The 26541-nt window shown below is 44.3% G+C and overlaps 1 protein-coding gene across 1 annotated transcript; it reads right to left on the reverse strand.

The window, feature by feature from the left end:
- Positions 1-1278: 1278 nt before the first annotated feature.
- LOC134966958 (phospholipase A2 inhibitor NAI-like) lies at positions 1279-15263 on the reverse strand. The gene is made up of 5 exons (XM_063943969.1): positions 15158-15263; positions 11463-11579; positions 8310-8459; positions 5994-6134; positions 1279-1499 (listed from the first exon to the last, which is right to left on the reverse strand). Exons 1-5 carry the CDS (start codon positions 15240-15242, stop codon positions 1303-1305), a joined length of 690 nt encoding a protein of 229 aa, XP_063800039.1. The 5' UTR covers positions 15243-15263; the 3' UTR covers positions 1279-1302.
- Positions 15264-26541: the final 11278 nt, after the last annotated feature.

Genomic DNA, 26541 nt, shown 5'->3' on the forward strand with positions numbered 1-26541 from the left:
CCTCTTCTGTGAAACATGGGAAATACCATTTGAGGAGAAAGGTTCGTGAAACCCAAAGTATACTCTTGCAGGCTTGCTCCACTTGCCATACTTCCGATGAGCGAAGGTTACGTGGAATCTGCTAGTAACCTTGATCTTCTCCATTAGATGGTATTTCACGTAGCTACTGAAGATGATCTAGCTGCTACCGTAACCTCATGTCTCTGCCTAATTCACAATGTGGACAATCAGAAGACCAACAGTAGCATTCTGATGGTGAGAATTCTGACAAGGGTTCAGTAAGTATACTTACTCCACCCCCTCACCCTCCCTTCTCACAGCCTAACCCTAACTCACTCTGGTGGTGCCTAAACCTAACCCCCCGACAGCCAAACCCTACCAGGTGTTGTCTGCACCCAACACCAAGTCCCCCCCATGACTGGCGTCCTGACCTTAATACTGCTCGGCTTACTTATGATTGGGATGCCGGCTGTCAGGGTTCCAATGTCAGTATTTTGACTGATGTTGCGATTCCAACTTTTAGCACCAGGATCTTGAATGCATCCCATGGGGAGGCAGGCTCCTTATATTCATTACAATGCGGTGGGGAGGCTCATTGCATTCTATACTACAGGGAGAGGGAGGTACATTGCATTCTATACTACAGGGAGGAGGCGGTGCATTACATTCTATACTACAGGAAGGAGGAGGTACATTGCATTCTATACTACAGGGAGGAGGAGGTACATTGCATTCTATACTACAGGAAGGAGGAGGTACATTCACATTGCATTCTATACTATAGGGAGGAGGTTCATTACATTGTATACTATAGGGAGGAGGTTCATTACATTGTATACTATAGGGAGGAGGCGGTACATTGCATTCTATACTACAGGGAGGAGGAGGTGGTACATTGCATTCTATACTACAGGCAGGAGGAGGAACATTGCATTCTATACTATAGAGTGGGGGAGGTACATTGCATTCTATACTATTTATTTTTATTTGTTTTTGGGGGGAAGCAATAATATAGTGCTCAGGTTCGGCCTGACCCCTAAGTCCGCCTCTGCAAACAACTCACAATTATTAGCAATTTAGGGTAAAGGGAGGCCGGACTCATCTGTGTATATATTTATTTTTTATATATTTTTAGTGCATTAGTCAAAATACCATTAACATTAAAAAGAAGGGAAAATAAAGAGAGGACCTAAATATTGCCAAACAAAAAGGTGATATCTGAATGTGCTAAATATCTTAGGCTAATGTAACATATTATGGAAGCACACATTAGAGATGTACAGGAATATTGCATTTCTTTATTTAAGAAAAAAAATCTTTAGCCATTACAATAGCGACAATAAAGGCAACAAAAGGACCACTGCGCAGACCGAAAGCTCCATTGCTACATGTAATCGCCACTTTGACTTCCAGGTTCGCAGTGCTTGAAGACTTGGTGCCAATAGAGCAGTAACTTTTTGTGGCACATCCCCGAATAGCCACAGATTGCTTTGTTTGACCTGGGAATAAACAAATAAAAACCATCAGTGACAATTTATTTAACTAAAGAAAATTAAAGATTTTCTACGAGGTAACTTTGCTTTTGAGGTCAGTAAAGTTTCCAAGTAGCCTGATACCCTAAACAAGTCTTTATAAATGGCCAACAATGTAAATTATTTTGCTCCCGCATGTAAAAGTTATAAATATGGGCCCGATTCATATGCAATGCCGACAACGCAGCAATCCTTTTCAGTGACAGAACTGCAAGGCAACAGCAGCCACCCACAAAGCCATCGCAACATGCTGAGCAACTGCATACTCCATCACGCAGATACAAGGAACATAAACCCCCCCGAGTGCCTCCATGTCCACGCAGAATGGACGCAGGCGCTGCAGCACTGGCGCCATGTTATACGAGTACAATATCACAGTCACGTACCAAGACATGGCCTGAGAATAGTCAGGACAAGCCTGAGTTTTTGCAGACTCTCCCCGTTACCTCCCTCAAATGGCCTCTACCTGTCAATCACTCTGCAACAATCACTTAGTTGCGACACCACCGAAGTTACGACAGGATCTGAATCATGCCCAGCGTACCTGCAGGCTTACTTCTGCATAACAATTATGTGATATCGGGGTGGGACATTGCAAAAACACTGCCTAGAACACCATCTGTTGGGCATATTCTGAATGGTAAATTGTCATTACGTCGGAATTCAATGTTTTCATGGTCAGAATGCCGAAGGTGATAATGTCAACATCCTCAGTGTCAACATTGAGAATGTAGACAGTCACAATGTTGATGGGGCCACCTTTATCTTGGCCTCTAATATAATTAATTGAGCCAGGACAGTCAGACTTAATCCCCTGCTGTAATGACTTAATCCCCTGATGGATTGTTCTCTGTATTGTATTGCAGCTGAGAACAACAGATTAATTGTTTATTTTAATAAACCATGGTGTGCCTAGGCGCAGCAAACTAGCCAAGATAACTGTGGACCCATCTGTACATATTAGTGAAGGGATTATGATTTAAGTTTTCAGTACTGTAAGAAATCTATGATGACATGCACAATGACAACATTCAGACCATGTCAACATTCCGGCAGTGACTTTCAGACTGTCTACATTCAGGTGTCGACATTTCACACACTCCCAGTCCCATCTTAACTTGCTAACATTTTCCAAAACAGGGCCTGATGTAAAGTAGATTTGGTTGCAAGCAAATTTTCTAGGTGAAAATTGTGCAAATTTCTAAGGTGCTTGCACATGAAAAATTCTTCACCTCCTTAGAGTTCCAAAATGGAGGATGGAAGGGTCATCCCATCATCAGCCAAATATACTAAGAGTGTGTTCTCTCAACTGTGTATCACAATAAAGGTACTTATGCACTCGTGAGCCAGTGGAGAAGTTGCCCCATCAACCAATCAGCAGCTCTGTATCATTTTATAGTATGCAAATTATAGATGTTACTTCAGTGCCGATTGGTTGCCATGCGCAACTTCTCCACTGGCTCACTTCTCCGCTCTTATCACTGCTTAGTAAATGTCCCCCTAAATCCTAAAATAAAAATATGCACCAATAATAAGAATAATGATGCTGAAGATGGGCAACTGTATCCGATTGGTTGAAAGCATAGTGATCCCTCCCATTACAGTCACAGTGGTGGCTGATGGGATTTACTGTATTTGCAGTATTTATTTAATGTAAATAAGCTGCTCGGTCTGAGACAGGAAAGGAGGTGGCTATTGGAACAGTTAAGGGGTATTCAATTATTGCCGGATTTTTTGACCAGTCGAGAAATCAGCAATTATAGGCCATGTTTAGAACGAATTCGATTCGCCCTATTCAATGCCCATGCCTTTTTTGAGTGGTCGAAAAATCCGGCACAGGCGAAAACCACATGGATCAGCAAATTTGCAGCCGATTCATGTGCTTTTTGATTCTGGATAGTGTGGATGAGTGGTGAAGAGGTGGAATTTTAGGGAACATTTATATTCTGGGAGTTTTAAGGCCCCTACACGTGGTATAATGCGTCCCTGAGTGACATAGCGAGCGACGGGAGCCTGCATCCGCAAGTTCATACACACACGCCTACATCATTTAAAATATTGAGCAGTGTGTAGGGGCCTTTAGACTGAGCACACACTGGGCCTAATACAGACCTGATCGCTAGGGTGCGTTTTTTGCATTCCTCGATCAGGTAGTCGCCGCCTACAGGGGGAGGGGAATTCACTGTGCAGGTGTGTGATCGCATGTGCAGGAGAGCTGTCCAGGTACAGGCAGTAGGAACCAAGGGTGGGCCCCCCTCTCTGTAAGGGCCCAGGACTCCAGCCCCCCCGCAGATCCCCCCGATGGCTGCCATGCCCATCTGTCCATGAATGTCTGCTAGCTACATTATGGTAATGCAAGATTCGGCCCATGTCTAGTAAATTCTGTGCGTCTGCATGTGGAAGCCTGTCCCGCCCATTGTTCTTACATCTGTAGCTGCCACCATTGTTCTCAGAACTTACACCAGCCCCATGCTGTCGCAATAGATCGGTCTGAAAAAGACGTCATGCCTCTGTCTGCACACTGCAAATAAGCATTGATGTTGGCTAACACGCCATGACACTTCCATAAGACAGATTAGTTCCATGCAATCCCATTTGCCATCCAGAAATTCCCATTTAATGGATATGGCGTCTTATTAAACCCGATGGCTTACGTACAGATCAGATGGTGTGAGGCCTGCGTATGTGCAGAACGGATCCTGCAATATCGTGTACAGCCTCCTGTCATCCCTAAGCAACGGTGGCCGACCCGGATGTCAAGAGCCAATGGCCAATGTGAGTAAGCTTCAGTTAATGCTGACTGACCAGTGTCTGTCTAAATACATTGCGATGGTCAGGGGTTAAAGTGAGCTGGAATGGGGCGGAACAGAGTTCCGTCAGTTCCACTTGGAGACGGAACGCAGTTCCACCTCCTCCGGCTCACCTAACCTGATGTGTCCCCAGCGCCGCAGGGAGATGACGGGTGCCCGCTCAGATTGTGTTACCAGCGGGCGCCCGTCTCCCTCTATACAACGGAAGCCAGAGGCAGGGGCTCACTACTCAGCTCCGGCTTCCGGCGCTGTCACTGTGCGCTGTGGGAGAGACGTCATGACGTCTCTCCCATGTTGCCGAGGAGCGGGTGCCAAGAGAGGACTGCAGCGGTCTGGAAGAGGGAGCGGGGCTTGGCGAGTATTGTTAATTTTGTTTGTTTTCTCCCTTAGTGTAGCGGTGCACCTACTGGGGGCAAACTACTGGGGGGCATTACTACTGGGCGGAAATCTATTGGAGGCAAACTACTGGGGGGGCCAACTACAAGGGGGCAAACTACAAAGGGGCTAACTAACTACAGTAGGGCATTAATACTGGGAACGTATCTACAGGGGCATTACTACTGGGAGCGTAACTACAGGGGCATTACTACTTGGGGCAAACTACAGGGGGCTAAATTACAAGGGGGCAAACTACAGGGAGGCATTACTTCTGACGGCTAAACTACAAAGGGGCAAACTACTGGGGCTAAACTAATCGGGGCATTACTACTGTGAAGCTAAACTAAACTACAGGAGTCATAACTGCAGTGGCTGAATGACTAGGGGAATTACTACAGGCAACATTACTACTGGGGGCAAAACTACACAGGGGCATTACCATTAAGGGCATTACTACTGGGGGCCCTACTAATGAGGGCATTGTAAAGGGGGCACTTCATAAAGGGGCATCACTCCTGGGGACATAAGGGGCACTACTATTGCGGGCATTGCATAAGAGGCACCACTACTATGGGCTCTTTATAAAGGGACACTACCATTTTGGGCACTACCAGTACAGTGGACTTTGTATAAGGAGCACTACTACTGCGGGAATTGTATAAGGGGCGCTACTGCGGTGGGCATTATGTGTATTACGGGGTTCTACTACTGTGGGCATTACTATTGTGTGACCACGCCCCTTTTTAGTGACAGGCACCTACAGCGCGCGCAACTTTATTACATGGGCGCCGTGGGGAGGGAGGAGAGTTCCACCACCTCTCTAGGACCACTTTAAGCACTGGCGATGGTGATCCAAGGTTTAAATCCCCAGGCACAGCTCTTGGATCTCGCAAATGCAAACAGGAGGTGCCCATCTCCTACAGAGGCCTCCTGCTGCCTTTTAATGACGCAAATGCCTTACAATCATGAATTAGGCCCAGTGTCTCGCACTGATGGTGGATCAATATGTACTAATTAGCAAACTCTCCATGTTTGCAAGTCTAATTTGGTGCCAATGCTGAATTCCTCGAGATCTGCCCACATGACTATCTCAGAATCAGACCTCATATACAGACCTGGAATAAAGCCAGGAAAAAATAATCTCCAGGGATATTTCTAATGATAAAGCTGGATTATACGTGACCCAGACATTTCCCCGGACTCTGCAATGGGTATTATAACGCCATTTATACAACGCTGTACAGCACAGAAAACATAAAAGAAGTATAATTACCAATGATATTGGTACGTTGGAGAATACACATATTTTCATCTCCATTACATCTCATGGTGTCCCCAGTGTAACAATAGTCAGAATCAGCAGAGAGACACGTCCGGCAGATCAGATCATTGGGCTGGGAGCTATCGGCGGCTACTGTAAAACAGGAAGATTCAAAATATATATTACTCTTTTGCCAGAGAACAGTTTCATAATTCTATAAATGTAAAAGGGAAAAGATCATAGACGTAATAGGGCATCTAATATACTATTCATATTATAGTAGGAGCAATGGCATAAGTTCGTCACAGTCGCCTGGAGGTAAGATAAATATTGGTGCCCCCCTATTTCCTATATTAAGATAAATATATATTATATATATATATATATATATATATATATATATATATATATATATATATATAAATCTCTGGGGAAAAAATGATATACTATATTTATACATTTAATTGTCTTTTATTTTAAGTCACACATTTCTTAGCAGTCATACCCAGGATTAGAACCCATGACCTGTTACACTAACAGCAGACACTTTACTGATGGAGCTATTTGCTCCTGTAGAGGAAGCATGAGAATTCTAACTATATAAAGCTACGTGTAAATGTCAGAGAAGTATCTTCATATATAGTTAAAATTCTCAATTCTTATACAGGAGCAAACAGCTTCATCAGTAAGGTGTCTGCTTCCAGTGTAATAGGTTGTGGTTTCTAATCCTGGGTGTGATACCTGTAAAATGTATATATTCAGTGAGGAAGTCGGCCACTGAAAAGACAGCGACAGCTATCAATTAACTTAATTCAATGGTGTCACAGAATGGGAGGAGAGGTGCCCCCTTCAGAGCAGGAGCCCGGTGGCAGATGACTCCGTTGCCTCCCAGAGTTCTGCCTCCGAGTAGGAGACACATTTATTTTAAATACACAATGGGCACACTGACATGCAGGGGGGGGGGGGGGGGATGCCCAGCACAGGGCTAGTCCGAGCCAAATTGTTAGGCCAAACCCCCCCCCCCCTCCAGCCACAGAAGAACAAAAGCATCGCACAACATCAATGCTTTTGTACTTCAGGAGTAGCTCCCAGCTAGCGCAGCTCCTGTGCGCTGGGCGGGAGCCAATCGTCGCTGCCCGGGTCACAGCGGCTGCATATGACGTCACGCAGCCACCGCAGCCCACCCACTCCTGCCCAGCGACTGCCTCTGCTGTCAACCAGGCAGAGGCGACCGCAAGCCACGAGCCGTCAGCTGTATGCCATGCGCCGGCGCACTTCATACCTGATCAGCTGCTGTGCGAATTTAGCAAAGCACCGATTAGGACGGAATTAGGGCCAAAGTGAGAATGATCTTCTACGTAGGTGACCTCATAGGGATGTGGTCATACCATTGACAAGGATGTAAAAGTGGAGATTGAAAGTTGCAGCATGTGCAGAATGTCGATATGTGAAATGTTGTCATATGAATTGGTGACATTCTACACAGACCGGCAGTGTAGGGTAAGGGCTAGGCTATCGGAGGGTTAGGGTTCGGCACAAGGAGACAGAGGGAGAGGGTTCGGCACAAGGAGACGGAGGGAGAGGGTTAGGCACTAGGAGACGGAGGGAGAGGGTTAGGCACTAGGAGACGGAGGGAGAGGGTTAGGCACTAGGAGACGGAGGGAGAGGGTTAGGCACTAGGAGACGGAGGGAGAGGGTTAGGCACTAGGAGACGGAGGGAGAGGGTTAGGCACTAGGAGACGGAGGGAGAGGGTTAGGCACTAGGAGACGGAGGGAGAGGGTTAGGCACTAGGAGACGGAGGGAGAGGGTTCGGCACAAGGAGACGGAGGGAGAGGGTTCGGCACAAGGAGACGGAGGGAGAGGGTTCGGCACAAGGAGACGGAGGGAGAGGGTTAGGCACTAGGAGACGGAGGGAGAGGGTTAGGCACTAGGAGACGGAGGGAGAGGGTTAGGCACTAGGAGACGGAGGGAGAGGGTTAGGCACTAGGAGACGGAGGGAGAGGGTTAGGCACTAGGAGACGGAGGGAGAGGGTTAGGCACTAGGAGATGGAGGGAGAGGGTAAGGCACTAGGAGACGGAGGGAGAGGGTTAGGCACTAGGAGACGGAGGGAGAGGGTTAGGCACTAGGAGACGGAGGGAGAGGGTTAGGCACTAGGAGACGGAGGGAGAGGGTTAGGCACTAGGAGACGGAGGGAGAGGGTCAAATACCCAGGTGTTTTACTTTCGCCAACAGTTCTAAATTCCATCAATGGCTACTTCACAGGTGCACAGAAAATATGCATACAATATTTCAGGGGTTGGAAATCGGAATTAAATGGAACACTTACGTGTCGGTGTTGATGGAGTGCAGTTATCAGTGTAACAACAGGAGGTGGCGATCTTTATATTGCTGCTGGGAGTGCTGAGAGATCCATTTGTGTTACACTGCTCATTAGGCACACAAGACGAGGCGTAGATTTCATTTACTGTGACCCCAACTGTACAAAAAGAATAATGAATCAAATAAAACACAAAAAACTAAAGCAAGATTGTCTCTACTTTATAGTCAAAGTTCTTAGGGGGTCTATTTACTAAGCCTTAGATGGAGATAAAGTGATAAGAGATAAAGTACCACCCAATCGGCTCCTAACTGTCACATTACAGGCTGTGTTTGAAAAATGACAGTTAGGAGCTGATTGGTACTTTATCTCTGTACAAGGATTAGTAAATAGACCCCATGTTCCCAAAAATTACTCTCTCAGTGCTTTCCTAATAATTTCCCTTGGGTGGGGATCATCCACTAGGACCCACATCACAGCAGTGACCCAGAACTTACATGTGATCTGTCGCTTGTCTCTCTGTAGCGGTCTAGTCCAACCTCCAATGAAATGACCCTCTGTTTACTATTATCTATGAACGGGTACGGATAATTAGATCTACAGTAAAAAGGTCTACAGTGTATAGGTTGACCATTAATGGTAGACATGCATTAGGTCAACATGGAATAGGTAGACAGTAGAAAATGTCAACATGGTCAAAAGGTCAACATGGAAATGGTCAACACAAAAAAGGTAGGCACAATTTTGTGTGTGTGTGTTTTGTCATTTTTAATGGCAGTTAGGAGCTGATTAGCTGGTACTTTATCTCTGTTCACAATATCTCTCTCCAAGGCTCAGTACGAAGACCCCTATGGGCCTGAAGTGTCATCCCGTACCTGGCCACATTTGGAATGCAGACATATTGCTAATATGGAACCCTGAGGGAAAGATGCGTATACCGCAATTTTTCTGTCTGCAGCTGTTGACACTATATTGGCATTTACACCTACCCATACTGGGAGCGAGAGAGCTGTCCGAAAGAGAAAAGCCTGCCCTCGGCATGGGCGCAACTCAGAATAGAACGCAACTCTATATAATGTACATGCCCTCATCACGGTTCTCTTCCATGCATAACCCAGACACACCCATGTGGAGAAGTTGCCCATGGTAACCAAACAGCTTCCATCCATCATTTATAAAGTACTTTTTTTTAATAAAATTAATACTAAAAGCTGATTGGCTGCTTTGAGCAACTTAAAATTTCTAGAAATATTAGAAGGTTTGCTGTGTCTTCCCCATGGAGAGAAACTTTATTATTATTGTTCTTTATTTATATGGCACCACATGGATTCCGCAGTGGCCAGTGGGATATATGTATGCTCACTATTGCACACATTACTAAATTCACTAGAGGCAGCCGCATAGGAGCTACATAGACTCGGAGTCAGGCCGTATATGTGTATTTACAAAAGGAACTACTGTATGAGATCACTACCACCCCCAATCTACTTATGGAGTCTCAGTGTCTTCCACTTTTTTATCTCCTGTTATTATTGGCCCCTCCCTCATTAAGATTCTCTTTTTCAACACAATCACTACAATAAACTGCTATTAAATTGTAATATATGTGAGTAAATGCTTACAATTTAGATGTACAGTTCTGTGCATGACATGGCCCAAGGCTTACCAAGAACCTCACCTACGGCTGAATTCAGACCTGTTCGCAGCAGCAAAACTGTTCTCTAATGAGCAAAACCATGTGCACTGCAGGAGGGGGGGGGGGGGGGGGGGGGGGGGTAGATGTAACATGTGCAGAGAGAGTTAGATTTGAGTGGGGTGTGTGCAAACTGAAATCTAAATTGCAGTGTAAAAATAAAGCAGCCAATATTTACCCTGCACAGAAACAATATAACTCACTCAAATCTAACTCTCTCTGCACATGTTACATCTGTCCCACCTGCAGTGCAGCATGGTTTTGCGGCACTTTTGCCCATTGGAGAACAATTTTTGCTGCTGCGATCAGGTCTGAATTAGGCCCCTAGACCCATGGGGCAGGATGTAATTGGTTCAGAGTCTGCCCAACGTGCGGGATGCAGGCCAAACTTGGACATTTTTTTAAAGGGGCAGTCATTTACAGATGGAGACTCGCTCATCTAGCCTTCTCTGCTGCACCTAGGTGCACCAAGACTTATTAGCATAAGCCTTTCATCTATTGTTCTCAGCTGCAATACAATACAGAGAGAACAATACAGCAGGGGATTAAGTCATTACAGGAAGGAATTAAGGGGGACATTTACTAAGCAGTGATAAGAGCGGAGAAGTGAGACAGTGGAGAAACTTCCCCATCAACCAATCAGCAGCTCTGTATCATTTTATAGTATGCAAATTATAGATGTTACTTCAGTGCCGATTGGTTGCCATGGGCAACTTCTCCACTGGCTCACTTCTTTGCTCTTATCACTGCTTAGTAAATGTACCCCTAAGTCCGACTGCCCTGTCTCAGTTAATCCTTCTAAAGGGATAGATGAGCACGGCTCCATCCGTACAAGGCATACCCATGCCTTGTAAATGATTGCTCCTCTAAAAAAAAACCATACAAGATTGGCCGGCATCCTGCACCTACCTCCAGCGATCTCAGACTCCATTACATCCCACCGATGGTCTGATTGCGATTTGGGAATAGAGTAAGAAAGATCATGTAACTGCCTCTTGCTGTGCTGCTTACACGCATAATGCCCCACTAGTGTTAATTACACACATAATGCCCCCTGCAGTGCCGCTTACACACATAATGCCTCTAGTAGGACTTACCGCTCTACTTGCTCGTTGTCAGAGGTTTCTTGCTCTTTGCCAAGTGTTACAGGCTCATTGTCAGGGGTTTTTTGCTCGTTGCCAAGGGTTGTATGTTCATTGCGGACAGAGACCCTGCGCTGCCAGTGATAGGCTGGTGGTACTGCGTACCACCAAAATATTTCTTAATGGTACTCCGAGCCACCCCATACTACCCTACTTTCAGCACTGCCCAGACCTAAGCCCTATATGGATAAATGAATTGGATAAAGCACGGAGGCAAATCTGAACTATGCTACGAATAGTTCCACAAAACCAATCTTTTTGCAGCTTAACAGATGAAAGCACAAGTCACACATATTGTTTGCAAAATTCAATCTCTGTATAACATACATGCCATAGATATTGTACGGACACCGCCACAAGCCTGGTCTGCAGCACACTGCGTGGTTTCTCCGGTACAGGAAGAAAAATTAGCGCCCGTGCACACCTTACACGTGAGAGAAAAACCTGCAATTGAAAAAGGAAGAATAGTGAACAAGGATATTTTTTCTTACAGATTCTCCAATTACATGATTAGTGTTAGAACGGTGGTACCTTGTCCCCTGGGTCTACCTGCTCATGTTTGTGCCATGTAACTGTATAAATATTTATTTGTATAACAAAAAGGATGTCATAGCAATGAAACGCGTAGGATAGCATCTCACATTTAATTGCTTTTGACCTTTGAAATTCCTTTGATTGTGGATGATCTGGTTGGAGTCCTGGCTGCAGAGTGTTATAGAAACAGTGACCTGGTAAACCTGGATTCATCTTTTATATAGTGAGCAGCCATCCTGCCTGGTGTTTTTGTTGTCATTGTTTTAAAGTCCAGCCTAGTTTTAAAATTTGGCAAGATGCGGCAGCCAACACCATGAGATTAATTTTGCGAATTGGATTTTACTTATTGTGTGCAATCTCTGTATTTGTGGAATATTGTACAAGAGGTAACGGCAGTCTCTATGTCTCTACGTTATGCAATGCTTGGATCTTGAGACAGGGGCTGCTGACTGTAGGGGTTTACAGAGGAAGTTTCTATAATCCGATATGCTGACAACTGGTGGATTTTACAGACACAGAGGGTCATTCCGAGTTGATCGCTAGCTGCATTTGTTCGCAGCGCAGCAATCAGGCTAAAAAATGGCAGTTCTGCGCATGCATATGTGGCGCAATGCGCACGCGTAACGTACGGGCACAACAGATGATGTAGTTTTGCACAGGGTCTAGCGATGCATTTCAGTCGCACCGCTTGCTGCAGAGTGATTGACATGAAGTGGGCATTTCTGGGTGGCAACTGACCGTTTTTAGGGAGTGTGCGGAATAGCACAGGCATGCCAGGAAAAATGCAGGTGTGGCTGGGCGGGCTTGGGACGTCAAATCCGGACCTGAATAGTCTGAAGTGATCGCAAGCACTGAGTAGGTTTTGAGCTACTCTGAAACTGCACAAAACATTTTTGTAGCCACTCAGCGATACAACCGTTCGCACTTCTGCCAAGCTAAAATACACTCCCAGTGGGCGGCGGCATAGCGTTTGCACGGCTGCAAAAACTAGCTAGCGAGCGAACAACTCGGAATGACCCCCACTGTCTTCTCTGCGGTTCCCAGTTACTAAACATACAAGCAGCTTTCCCCGTTATTTTTAGACAGAAGCTTCTCATTAATCTTTGATTGGATGGTCATCAGTGACCTTCAATGTAAGCGGACAGTAAGGATTTGGTTGAGCGGCTACGCAAGACATCTATGAGATACTATTCAAGAGATTTCAGATAAGTGCTTTATAGGAGATATAAAAAGTGCCATATATGCCAATGAGGTGTTATAGTGACTGAGGGGTAGATGTATCAAAGCTTGGAGTGAGAGAGAGATTACTAACCAATACGTTTTAACTGTCATTTAACAGGTTGTGGGTAGGATGTACTAAGCGTCGCATCCGTGATGCAATACATCCTGACACTTCCCAGTTACATACCGGTCAAACCTCCAAAAATGGCATTTTCATAGTTTTACCACATTTTCCCTTTAGTACATCCTGCCCCGTGTTTCATAAAGGACAGAAAATGATTGGTTAGTACTTTATCTCCCAGCTGTGATCAGGGGCGTATCTAGAGAGGAGGGGACCCGCGTGCAGTCTCCAGGTGTGGGCCCCCTCCTCTCCCGACTCCCGTAGCCGGCAGCAGCGGTGTTAGCGCTCTCTCCGAGCGCTAGAGACTCTGGCACAGTGCCAGAGTCTACAGCGCATGTGCAAGTCTCTGAAAAAAATGGCGCGGAAGCCATTTTTTTTAGATCTGCGCATGCGCTATAGACTTTGGCACTGTGACAGAGTCTCTAGCGGTCGGAGAGAGCGCTAACACCGCTGCTGCCGGCTACGGGAGTCGGGAGAGGAGGGGGCCCACACCCGGACACCAGAAAGGTTAGTATATAGAAGAAACGGGTGCAGTATGTGTGGGCCCCCTCTGGACCCAGGGGCCCGTGTCCACCGCACCCATTCTAGATACGCCACTGGCTGTGATACATTTCTCTAGCCAGGGGTACAGCAGCCACTTAAAGAGAGAACTGGAAAACTTTCTAGAAATAATTCTGAACTTCCCCACAGTATCAGGAATCAGTTTGTTCATACAGTAACACTGTATTACTGTAAGTCCACAGTTATAACAGAGGGAGATCTATATTACACTATCTATTCTTATACGTAACACTATACTGTATGTCACAAAGTGTAACTTGCAATCCATCTCTTATTTATACTGCATACTAGAAACCACCCAGATTTGGACACATTATTACTGTATGGTGATTCATTGACGGTAATTGATATACTGAAACATACATCCACTTAGTAACAAACAGTCGGTCTATATCACAGGTTCTCAAACTCAGTCCTCAGGACCCCACATGGTGCATGTTTTGCAGGTCTCCTCACAGAATCACAAGTGATATAATTAGCTCTACCTGTGGAACTGTTAAAATGTGTCAGTGATTAATGAATACACCTGTGAACCTGCTGGGTTACCTGCAAAACATGCACCGTGTGGGGTCCTGAGGACCGAGTTTGAGAACCACTGGTCTATATCATTGCATTATAAATCATTGGGGGATGTAATAGGGTGTGAGAATCAGAAAATTAGATTATTATTATTTTTAGAGTTTTCCTGGGGTTTTTTATTTATTTTTTGTTTTTTAAGTGACAATCAGTTATGTGGTAAAATCAACCTGATTGTCTGATTCTGACACCCTATTACAGGGGAATGAGGAACCTTTGGCCCTCCAGCTATTGTTGAACTACACATCCCAGCATGACCGGCAACAGTTTTAGCATGGCCAAATAACAAAACTGTAGCAAGGCATGCTGGTATGTATAGTTCAACAACAGCTGGATGCCAAAGGTTCCCCACCCCTGCCCTATTACATTCCCCTCATTGCGCTTGGAGGAAATTTGAAAAAGTCCTTTCACAGAAAGAACATGAGAAATCTAAGTGCAAATTAAACCACAATCAGTAGGAGCCTGAAAAGATGAAGCAAAATAAAGGACTGCTACAGTATGGTGAATACAAAATAATATAATATAAAATATTATAATATAATATAAATATTATAATATAATATTACACACAAAATTGACAGTAAAAATTTCTGCAAGCACCCTGCAATATATTACCATCATCGTAGTAATAATAATGGCTAATACTAAAAGTGCTTTTATCCCTCAGTGTAATTGCAGCATTTGGAACAAGTTTTGAAGGCTTTTGAGGAAAGTGTCTTCATACTTATAATCACAGCTCCTGTATGTTATTTTATTTTATTTTTTTCTCCCACAGGCAGACGCTGATATTTCTCACACCGTAACATTTATTTGATGGAGTACAATGAGTATAGCAGGAAAAGTGCTGGCAGTAGGGTTATAAAGTGTGGGGCAGATTATCACATCCCCAGGACGGCTCTGATATCCCCTGACGTTACAGCCGTATCCTGTTCAGTACAGACCCAATATCCACAGGAACCCAGGAGACAGAACAGGTAACTATAACACATGCACTGTGATATGTACTTACCAGTGGCCGTGAGAGCTGAGAGAACACACAGAAATCCAAGGAGAGACGTCATTGTGTGTTGCAAGTGCTGAACTCTAGAAAGCATCAGTCTATTGTAGGGTGAGCAGCTGTATACTATCATTAAATAGACACTGGGGAAGGCGGAGCCAAGATAACTTTCAACATCTGGGAACTACATGCAAATACTACATTATATAATAGAAGCAACATTTCCCTTAGTACAGCTAATTTTAAAGCGGCAACCAGTTGTAAGGCTGATTCAGTCTTAGAACAGATTGCCTCTTTAAATTTAGAAACTCACAATACCAGGCACTAATTTAAAAAAAAAAAAATATTTTATATATATATATATATATATATATATATATTTAAAGATTGTTTCTAGAAGTTTAATCATGAGCTGCAATAGACACTCAAAATCATGCTTGTGAACACGTACAAACTCCACACCATATACAAGGATGTGGAAGAAGGTCATTTTTCGGACAAGAGTGTGCCTAATGTCATTAACTCCAGTCTGATATGTACAAAAAAAGAACCACCAGAAGTGTTTTGCAATAAATTTGCTCTTTGAATTTCTATCAATAACAATAATAATTTTTCTTTAAAACTGGTAACATTTCTTCTGAAAATATCACATGTATATAAGCAAGAGTATCACATGAATAAAAACACATACATAAAAAAAACAATCTACTAATATACTTTGCACAATTATGATGGCAAATAATATATAACCTGTTTTTGCAGGTCACTGGTATTTATAATTGGCCAATTGTAGGTGATAATTGAAAAAGAAAAGTTCCCAAAACATATATATATATATATATATATATATATATATATATATTGGAAATGATGGATAAGATCTGAGCGACCAATGGTGGCAGCAAATTCAACGGACTGCTAATTTTCTTAGAAGTGTCTACATCTATTATATATGCAGGACACTGTCTAATGTATGTGCCCAATTATCCACATGAATATGTATAGATCTCCTGTCCCCTATAAAAATACATAAACTCTGGAGGAATAGATTTGTGCTGCTGAAAAAAGAAATTACTGATTCCGTTTTCCCTTCCTTTATGATGAATCCCGGCCTGGAGACAAGCCACCCTGGAGAAATAGCGCCTGTGAATGAACTATATTACCAATAAAATGGCTGCCGGCACCTGCTAAAATGGCTGCCGGCACCTGCTTCCAGCATCTAGAACTGTCTCCGAATAAAGGACTTCTTAAAGATGGCCGCCGCACCCTGTAATACACCCGCCGGCGCATGCGCAGCAAAGGCTTCCGGACACAGGAAGTGGGGCGGAAATGACGTCAATGACGTCCCGGACCGGCAGTCCGCATCTGGAGACTCTCCTCAAGTTTTAAACCACTTTTTAATAGTAGTTTTGCAGCGCAAACATGGCGTTTTACATGCCTTGAGCCCACCTATGCAACTAGTGCAATGAATTTATAATATTAGGTCCCTAATTCCTGGTGATGTTAATTACAGGAAGTGAGGTAGATAATCACTTCCTCACCCACAATGGTATATATAGATGATCAGTCCCACTTGCATGACACCCCTTGATGAAGTCAGACCAGACGAAACGCGTTGGTTGAATCCTGATACTACTATTGAATCCTCAGTTAAGCTACTCTTATCCATCTCCATTATTTAAATTTTATTCTAATTTTCATGTATCCGTCATCAATTCTATGTTTTTAGATTTTAGATTTTTTATCATATGAATTGTATTTTTTTTTAATAACTCCATGCTTTCAAATATGTTCTTAAACTTTTTACGTGCTCTGTATATGTTTTAAATTGTGTTCTTGCTAGAACAATTTTGTTGTTGCTCATTTATATGTGCCTAGGGTTCCATTGTACTAATATTTAGCCCCTGTGGATGTTGTAACCCCGACTGGCTAGTTGTATGTTTTTATAAAAAAATCTTTTTGTTCTTTAATAAACCCCCTTCTTCTAAGAAAATTAGCAGTCCGTTGAATTTGCTGCCACCATTGGTCGCTCAGATCTTATGCATCATTTCCAACTTTTAATCTTCACCCTGCACTCGTACTAGTGCAGGACATACTTAAGAGGTAGCGGACGCCTTTTATGTATTAGGGAGTGGCGTATAGTGACTGTATATTTGGGGGTCCTTACAAGCTGACATACTGTGAAAAACTTTTGTCTACTGCATATTTTTGGCGCTGTTTGCTCACCCTATATATATAGTGGCACCTCTGCAACATGAATATATATTCGTGGAAGTATACGGAGGCTTTATCTCTATTTTCCTGTTGGCTGGGAAATCAGCAGTGAAGTCAAGTTATTAGATCGTGCGCATAATCCATGACTGCGCTCGGTATCTCACCACTATAGAGTGGTAGGTAGCGGCGACCTCCTCATTTGATCCCCAGGCACGCAACGCCAGTGGCTAGGCATGTCCCAATTGTGACTCTGCCTGAGTCCCAGTGCCGGTGTGTGGCTGCAGCTCCTAACACGCCAATGATGAGTATTTGGTTTCTCAAGCAGGCGGGCTGGGACCCCTCAATAATCAGCATTGGATAGTTGAATACCTCCCTAGCAGTGGCAGCTTTCAGTCATAACAAGCAGAGTAACAGCAGCAAAAATTCTCTAACTGGTTTTGCTCCTATATGGGGGAACTTTTAAAAAAAATATATAATTTAGCTGAAATCTTACCGAAGTCCTGTAGCTTTCGTGAAATCGGAAGGTATTTCATAAAACCCAGAGAATTCGGTGGTAGAGTAAAAAAAAAAAGATAACAAAGGAGTGGAGTGGATCTAAAGAGAGCGAGAACACACTTAAATGAAAGAGAAACCATTGATGTGCCCAGGGCCAGATTAACAATGGGGCGGATGGAGTTCCAGCTCCAGGCCTCCACACAAAATTAGGCCCATCACCATGGCAGCATGATGATCCCTAGCCAATGGCTGGCCACATGGTCGTCCATAAATCATAACTATTAAGAATGCATTTCTATTTTTCTCACAAAATTATGCAAATTTTTATATTTTTATATTTTTAGGGTGACAGTGGAGCTGATAGTGTAGGGCAGCCATGGCCAACGCGTGGCTCTTGAGCCGCATGCGGCTTTCTTTATTCAAATGTGGCTCCCAACACTCAAAGTCACGTGACCACAACAGATCCTTGAGACTGGTGTGCACCAGCAAGACACACAGCAGCACTACGGCGACTGAAAACTGAAAGAGCCAGATACTGGGCTGTAGAGACATATGAGGGTGCTGGCTGGAGTGACAAAGGAGGGTGCTGACTGGAGTGACAAAGGAGGGTGCTGGCTGGAGTGACACAAGGAGGAGCTGGCTGGAGTGACACAGAAGGATCCTGGCAGGAGTGACACAATGGGGAGCTGGCTGGAGTGATAAAGGAGGGTGATGGCTGGAGTGACACATGAGGGTGCTGGCAGGAGTGGCACAATGGGGAGTTGGCTGGAGTGACACAGAAGGATCCTGGCAGGAGTGACACAATGGGGAGCTGGCTGGAGTGATAAAGGAGGCTGCTGGCTGGAGTGACACAGTAGGGTGCTGGCTGGAGTGACACAGGAGGGTGCTGGCAGGAGTGACACAATGGGGAGCTGGCTGGAGTGACACAGAAGGATCCTGGCAGGAGTGATACAATGGGGAGCTGGCTGGAGTGATAAAGGAGGGTGATGGCTGGAGTGACACATGAGGGTGCTGGCAGGAGTGGCACAATGGGGAGTTGGCTGGAGTGACACAGAAGGATCCTGGCAGGAGTGACACAATGGGGAGCTGGCTGGAGTGATAAAGGAGGCTGCTGGCTGGAGTGACACAGTAGGGTGCTGGCTGGAGTGACACAGGAGGGTGCTGGCAGGAGTGACACAATGGGGAGCTGGCTGGAGTGACACAGAAGGATCCTGGCAGGAGTGACACAATGGGGAGCTGGCTGGAGTGACACAGGAGGGTGCTGGCTGAAGTGACACAGGAGGGTGCTGGCTGGAGTGACACAGGAGGGTGCTGGCTGGAGTGACACAGGCGGGTGCTGGCAGGAGTGACACAATGGGGAGCTGGCTGGAGTGACACAGAAGGATCCTGGCAGGAGTGACACAATGGGGAGCTGGCTGGAGTGATAAAGGATGCTGCTGGCTGGAGTGACACAGTAGGGTGCTGGCTGGAGTGACACAGGAGGGTGCTGGCAGGAGTGACACAATGGGGAGCTGGCTGGAGTGACACAGAAGGATCCTGGCAGGAGTGACACAATGGGGAGCTGGCTGGAGTGACACAGGAGGGTGCTGGCTGGAGTGACACAGGAGGGTGCTGGCTGGAGTGACACAGGAGGGTGCTGGCAGGAGTGACACAATGGGGAGCTGGCTGGAGTGACACAGAAGGATCCTGGCAGGAGTGACACAATGGGGAGCTGGCTGGAGTGATAAAGGAGGCTGCTGGCTGGAGTGACACAATGGGGAGCTGGCTGGAGTGATAAAGGAGGCTGCTGGCTGGAGTAATAAAGGAGGCTGCTGGCTGGAGTGACACAGGAGGGTGCTGGCTGGAGTGACACATAGAGGAACTGAAGTGTATTATGTGAATATGGCTTTTTCAATGTATTTTATGCAGATCTGGCATTTTCATTGTATTTTATACCAGGGGTGTGGCCTAGCAGGCACAAGACCACCCCCCATTTTTTGTACACCTGCCTTCGGCTCGATGTCGGCTCTTTCACGTACCTAACAAGATTTTTGGGCTCTTTGTCTCTGACTGGTTGGCCACCCCTGGTGTAGGGGATTTACTCGCCCACATGGCTCTCGCCACACACACACAGCTCACTGATCCCACCTCCCCCATATCTCACAATAGGCCCTTGAATATTTTCCACTCCAGGCCCATAGGGCCCTTAAACCGGCCCTGGATGTGCCTATAATGAGTGAAGGGCGGGCGATGCACAGGGACCAGAGAGGCACACACAGCACTTCTTACCCCCATATAATTATACTCACCTCAAGAGTACCAGGTCGGTACAGCACCAGCAGAAGTCACTTTGAAAAAGGTACAGCGACCATTTTCCTGGAGATTTGAGCATGCGCAGGAGTGAAGTCATGGACGCCATTTTCCCAGAGACCTGAGCATGCGCATTAAACTCTGACACAATAACAGAGTCTACTGTGGTGCTGAGAGTAGGGGCCCACATGCAGCCGGAACTTGGGGCCCCTCCATTCTTAAACCAACCCTGTCAGGAACATAAATTTGAGTTGCAGAAAATAAAAACAAAAAACAAAAAAAATGAAAAGCTCTACTTTACAGAAGGTCATTTTTTTTTTTTAAAGAAATGTTGTTCTCGCTTAGCAGCTACATTTATATTGTTTGTGTTACTGCTCATAGGATTTTATTTAGGGCATCATTTAGAGTCAAATACATTTCTTCTCCCCAATCTCTTACTCAAAAATCTGACTTCGAAATGTGTGTACACTGAATAGCACATACAGTATCTTCATATAATCGCAGCTCTTCAGGATACGCTCAAAGCTCCACATCACATACACCATTTATCATCTTCACCTTGGGGAGCATATAAAGGTATCATATAAAGGTATCTTTCATCTGTGTAGAACGACCTTCAATCCAAACAAGGCTTGCATCCCAATAAAAGTTAAAAAAGGATTTATTTAAAATACACAGTCAATTTAAAAAATACCAGTTTGGTATATCACTTGCTTGTGGGGAAACACACAGTTTTCGGGTAGTGCAGGTGGGGCAAATGTCCTGTGCTGCAGTCACTGGATGCAATGTTACGCCTGCTTCTTCCGATGTTTGTAGATGTTACCAGTTTCCTCCTGCGTCAAGTGGTCTCCCTATCAGCTTCAACGCGTTTCATGGAGCACCCTCCTCTTTGTCAAGAAGTCTTCTTGACAAAGAGGAGGGTGCTCCTTGAAACGCGTTGGGATGCAAGCCTTGTTTGGCATGAAGGTCGTTCTGCACAGATGAAAGATACCTTTATATGAACAAGAGAAAGAAATTTAATGTAAGTTTAATTCTAATTTTAAATGAAGAAAAGCCTTGTTTGATGTGTGTAAAGAAACTGCTACGTGCACTCTAGGCAGAATTTCAATGTAAGTTCTGTTCTTGAGAGAGCCAGAGATTGTCCAGATTTGAGAAGAGACCAATATATTAGAGAAACATAGCGCTGGTTCATTCCTTTCTTTTTATTTAAATGTACATTGGTTGGAGGTGTAAACCATAGGAAACAACAAGCAGCTGTGTAGAGCGCAGGGTTAAAACTCCTTTCTGCTTTGTGAACACTAACCATATGTGGTGGCTGGACACACCCCCTCTGGAGACTGGCCACACCCCAAAATATGGGCCCATACCACTGAATGCCCCTGGTGGGCCCTCCATGCCCCAGTCCGACACTGAATATCATTACACTATTATATGAAAACCTACTGTAATTCGTGTTTCAGGGAAATGTCTTGGTTGAGCAATATTGTGTTGTACTGCACCTCAATGTACCTGACAGGAAGATGAGTGGTGAATCTCGTAGTTACTGTAGGTTGTCACATCTCTTTCTCAATTTCTGCAATGCAGTGGCTCCATCCGAGTCATGTTCTCACCGGTCCTCAAGGCTGTAGATATTAGCAAGATACCAGGAATAGACGCACACAAAAAGAAAATCCCTTGCAGGTCTCTTTGCAAATTACTTGTGACAACTCTCTCTCACACACACACACACACACACACACACACACACACACACACACACCAGAAAAAAAGGAATAAGGTGTTCATTACAAGGTTGTGTAATTTACAGACCTTGAGAGAGAATAGAGTTAGTCCGTGCACTGGTATATCCTCCTAAGATTATTGTGGAGAAAGATTTATATAACCAGCAATTATTCTAACATAAATCGGCCAGTGATACTAAATCTTCCACAGGCGATATTCAAATAAGTATTGTCCGGTGGTGCTTCCCTAGAGTCATGATTTGCGTAGAAAAACAAACAAGAAAAAAGAAGACTCTTTTGTTTGGGGGCACTCTTCTAAATTAGTTAAAATTGAATTTTTATTACATCCTTTCATAAGAAATCTGTTATAGACAAAGTGAAAAATTACAAAATAATCCCAAATAACACACCAAGAAAGAATCCTATATAATATATGATTTATGAGTATTGATATGAAGCTCCTCTATGGTGGTCATTCCGAGTTGATCGCAGCCAGCAACTTTTAGCTGCTGCTGCGATCAACAGTCCACGCCTATGGGGGGGTGTATTTTAGCTTAGTAGGGATGCGATCGCTTGTGCTAAGCTAAAAAAAAAAAAATCAAGCAGAAGTAGAGCAGCCCTATACCTACTTACCCTGTGTGATGGATCCAGCGATGATGTGACCGGCTTTGTCGTCACACCTCCGCCCTCCGTTGTCTTGCCATGCCTGCGTTTTACTCACCACTCCGTTAAAACAGTCTCCAACGGTCCGGATCCGCCCATCCATGCCTCCTTCCTGTCAATCTTCTTAGCGGTCGCCGCTGCGACCGCTTCCGTCGGTAGCCGCGACGTAACCCGGCGACAGGGCAACGTCGCGCACGCGCACAGTGGCCGCCGCGCATGTGCATTCCGCACCCGTTCACACCGCAGCAACATAAACACAGCGTGCAAAAGGGTTGGAATGACCCCCTATATATCACATAAATCACTCAGCACCACAAAAGATGCAAGATGACTGAAAATGTGCATACAAAATATCAACCCACAGAGGTACAGACCCAATAAGGCCAGTTTCTCAACAAAACAAACCGGCAGCTGACAAATCCCACAATACCTGGGATTGAAGGCATACCTGTTTTCATATCAATACTCATAAATCATATATTATATATAATTCTTTCTTGGTGTGTTATTTGGAATTATTTTACAATTTTTCACTTTGTCTATAACAGATTTTTTATGAAAGGATGCAATAAAAGTTAAATTGTAACTAATTTAGTCTTCTTTTTTCTTTTGTTTTTCTTGTTTGTTAATTTACAGACCTGTAACCTACAATTAGTGAGTAAAATATACGGTTTATCTGTAATCATTGAGATCAATGTGGCCATTAAATAAAAAGGCATGTAATAACAATGAGACAATACAAGATCTCTGTGAGAAAAGTTTAATGAACCAATTGCATTGGATAATGACATTTACTGGTTGCCATCACCTGTGGTGAAACACTTTTCATATCAATTATCTAGTATTCAGGGGCCCAGTACATATGTGTTAAATTGGGCCAATCGGATGTTTTGCTGATGATTGTGTCAATGAATCTGCAATGTATGGTGTTCACAGATTGCAGATTGCAGCCACAAATCGATTGGGATTGTTAAATCAGGTTTTTCAACATGTTTAATTTCACAGATAAATTGGGACTGTAGATTGCTAGTGTATGGGTTATAGCTGTCCATACATCTAAAGATTGATTGTCAAATCTGGCTGGTTGGAACAAAAATCTGGTAATGTATGGGAGCAAATGTAAACTGACCATTTGCTCCCAAACACTGAAAAGCAGACAAACATGGTCAGACAAATTGGTTCTGTTTGATTTACCCACAATTTGTCTGAACGACCGTTTTTGTAAATTTTCCATCATTTCGGAGCAAATGGTCAATTGTCATTTGTTCCCATACACTACCAGGTTTTCATTCCAACCAGCCAGATTTGACAATCAATCTTTAGATGTATAGCCAGCTTAAACTGATGTCTTTCAAGGTTGACAGATCTGTTTAACTGAAAATGATCTGCACATCACTGAAAAATACCTGTAATGTAATGTATGGGCAATTCACATGGATCGGGGTAACAATATATCTGGGAAATAAATCACAGGATCTGCAGAAACAAATTGTGTTTGTTGATGTATGGTCCCCTTAACAGAGGTGACGGCAATCATACATTTATGTGGGACATCCAGGAACAGAGTATTTGTCCCTCCTGGAATGGGTCATGCTAACTGGTTTAAAGCTCACAGCACCTTGGCTTATAGGTGAGACAGTCACTAACCATACAGGACCATCTTTATAGTTTATTAAATTCTACACACGGGAGGAGCAATCCACATTTTTATCCGATTGTCCGTTTGGGCGTTATCGTTCATGCAACGCAAGCCACACATAATAATGAAGTCATTATTTCAACCCCTTTTTCATCCCCTTAAGGGGGGTACTCACGGAGCGATATTCTAAGCAATCTGACTAGATTGCTTAGAATTTAAGCAGGATCGCTCCGTGTGTACCCCATACAGCGATAGCGATGCGCAGCCCCGCGCATCGCTATCGCTGCTGCTAGATTGGCCTGCAGTGCAGGCCAATCTAGCGGGTCGCTCACTCCACCCGCTGGGTGAAATGAGCGGCCCCCGTCTCCCCCCGCACGCTCAGCACAGATCGCGCTGTGCTGAGCGGGGGGAGAGATGTGTGCTGAGCGGTTCGCTCAGCACACATCTCTCCTGCATCGGCCCGTGGGTACTGGGCTTTAGGGGAGGCTTATTAAAATTGTAATCATGAAGTTTTCCTGTTTCCCACCTGCAGAATACCTGTGTTACATTTCAGCTTCCTAACATATCGGGAAGTAAGAGAATTAGTGATGAGTCAGTGAGTGAGTGAGTGTGCTTTTGCATTTATATATAGTATATAGAGATATACAGTACATGACCCTTTCCAGTAGGGACAAAATGCTCTGTTAATGTATGTGTCAAAGTCAGAAAAATATCACGCTGCACATTGCCATATATGCACCTCATGCGGGTGCCCGCTGCACGTGCACAGGCCCTCCCGTGTGTGCGCATATTCGCAGTCGCGTGCACGCTCAGGCGCACGGTATGTGCATTTACGGTAGAGTTTGTGCGCGTCTAGCATGCGACACGATCGCTACATATTTAATCAAAATAATGTATTTTACAAGTTAATATTCCCCTGAGTTCAGCAGGTATCAATGGGTCTAAGATGGCTCTTAGACCTTAGAGATTCCCCTTTGCATGTTGGGAGGGCTTCACATGTTCTTATGCATAGTTAAGCACAGAAATAGTAATTGAAGATTAATTGTATTCCGAATAAATTACACCTAAGACCAGTCAGTTTCTTTCCCGCAGACGGAGTACAATAGCCTTTAATTACACTAAGCTTTGAGATTCAATGAAGAGGCTGACACCTGTGTTTACGAATGGGTTTAGGGTTGTCTCCAGAAGAATGATTGCTGAGATGTCATTGTCTCAACTGAAAGTGGACAGTGAGAAGACAAAACAAAACCCAGAGACAGGGGTTGTTTTGTATTCGCCAAACAATAGCTTCCCACAAGACAGGAATTTGAAATAATAACAAGTGTTAGTCATCACTCAACGTTTTGCATAACCAAGATCACATGGCCAGCTCAGCTCACTGATACAGCTAGCCCACATGCTGTGAAAGACACACACTTCCTGTGGATCACACACCCCCACAGCTGGAACGCAGGTATGATATATCCACTGGAAATCACAGGGCTCACTCACTCAGAACCAACCTAGCATCCAGAAGCATGGCTTGCTCATCACCAGGACTGATCTCCTTACTAAGGCTAAGTATTGTATACACATGGCTTAATGGCATAGAATAGTTAAATATGTGTTTGTGGTAAAGTAGCTGTGAAATGATTATCATAGAATAGTTGATAATGGAGATACAAATGGCTTGGGGTTGGTGGTGCTTGTGCAGTTATGTGATTGTTGTGTGGTTGTGATGATACTCTATGAAATCTGTAATGAATTGGAACAGTAGACAATCTGTAGCATAGCATCTCTGGTATACATTTATGGATGGTAATTTATAACAGATTATAGTAGTTTTACATGATGCATCTTGCTGAAGGTTAGAAGTCAAAACATACTTCCTTTTGTTACTGTAGTCATGTGCTTGTAGCAATAGCAGGCTGATACTTGTGGGTACCTGGTAATCTGGTCTTGTGATGGCTCATATGGACAGCATGAGATATGTGGTGCTGATTCTGGAAGGATAGCATAGTCAGCATACCATATGCTCTGGTTATTGAGATACTGTGTTGGCTTGAAATTGTGAAAGGTGATTTAGATGGTTTGGAATTGTAAAATCAGCACATATGCATTATATTGAAGCTTAGACATTTTGAAATATAGTGGAGTCTTATGTCTTCTGCTATGTGATTATGGTGTAGCAAAGAATGCCATGTGTTTGGACTTGCAAATCTAAAATGGCTGCTGGCATTCCCTTTTGAACCATATGTTACAGACTTTGGAATCATGGGAGTTTTTCCCAAAATGGAGTCTAGCTTCTGTCCCATGCAGTATTGTAGGGACCATTGTGTTGTTGCTGTGTGTTGTGTATATAGGGACAGCCAGCCTGGGTGAGCTCACTTTTCTCT

This window comes from Pseudophryne corroboree, chromosome 10 (genome assembly GCF_028390025.1).
Source record: "Pseudophryne corroboree isolate aPseCor3 chromosome 10, aPseCor3.hap2, whole genome shotgun sequence".
Lineage (NCBI taxonomy): Eukaryota > Metazoa > Chordata > Amphibia > Anura > Myobatrachidae > Pseudophryne > Pseudophryne corroboree.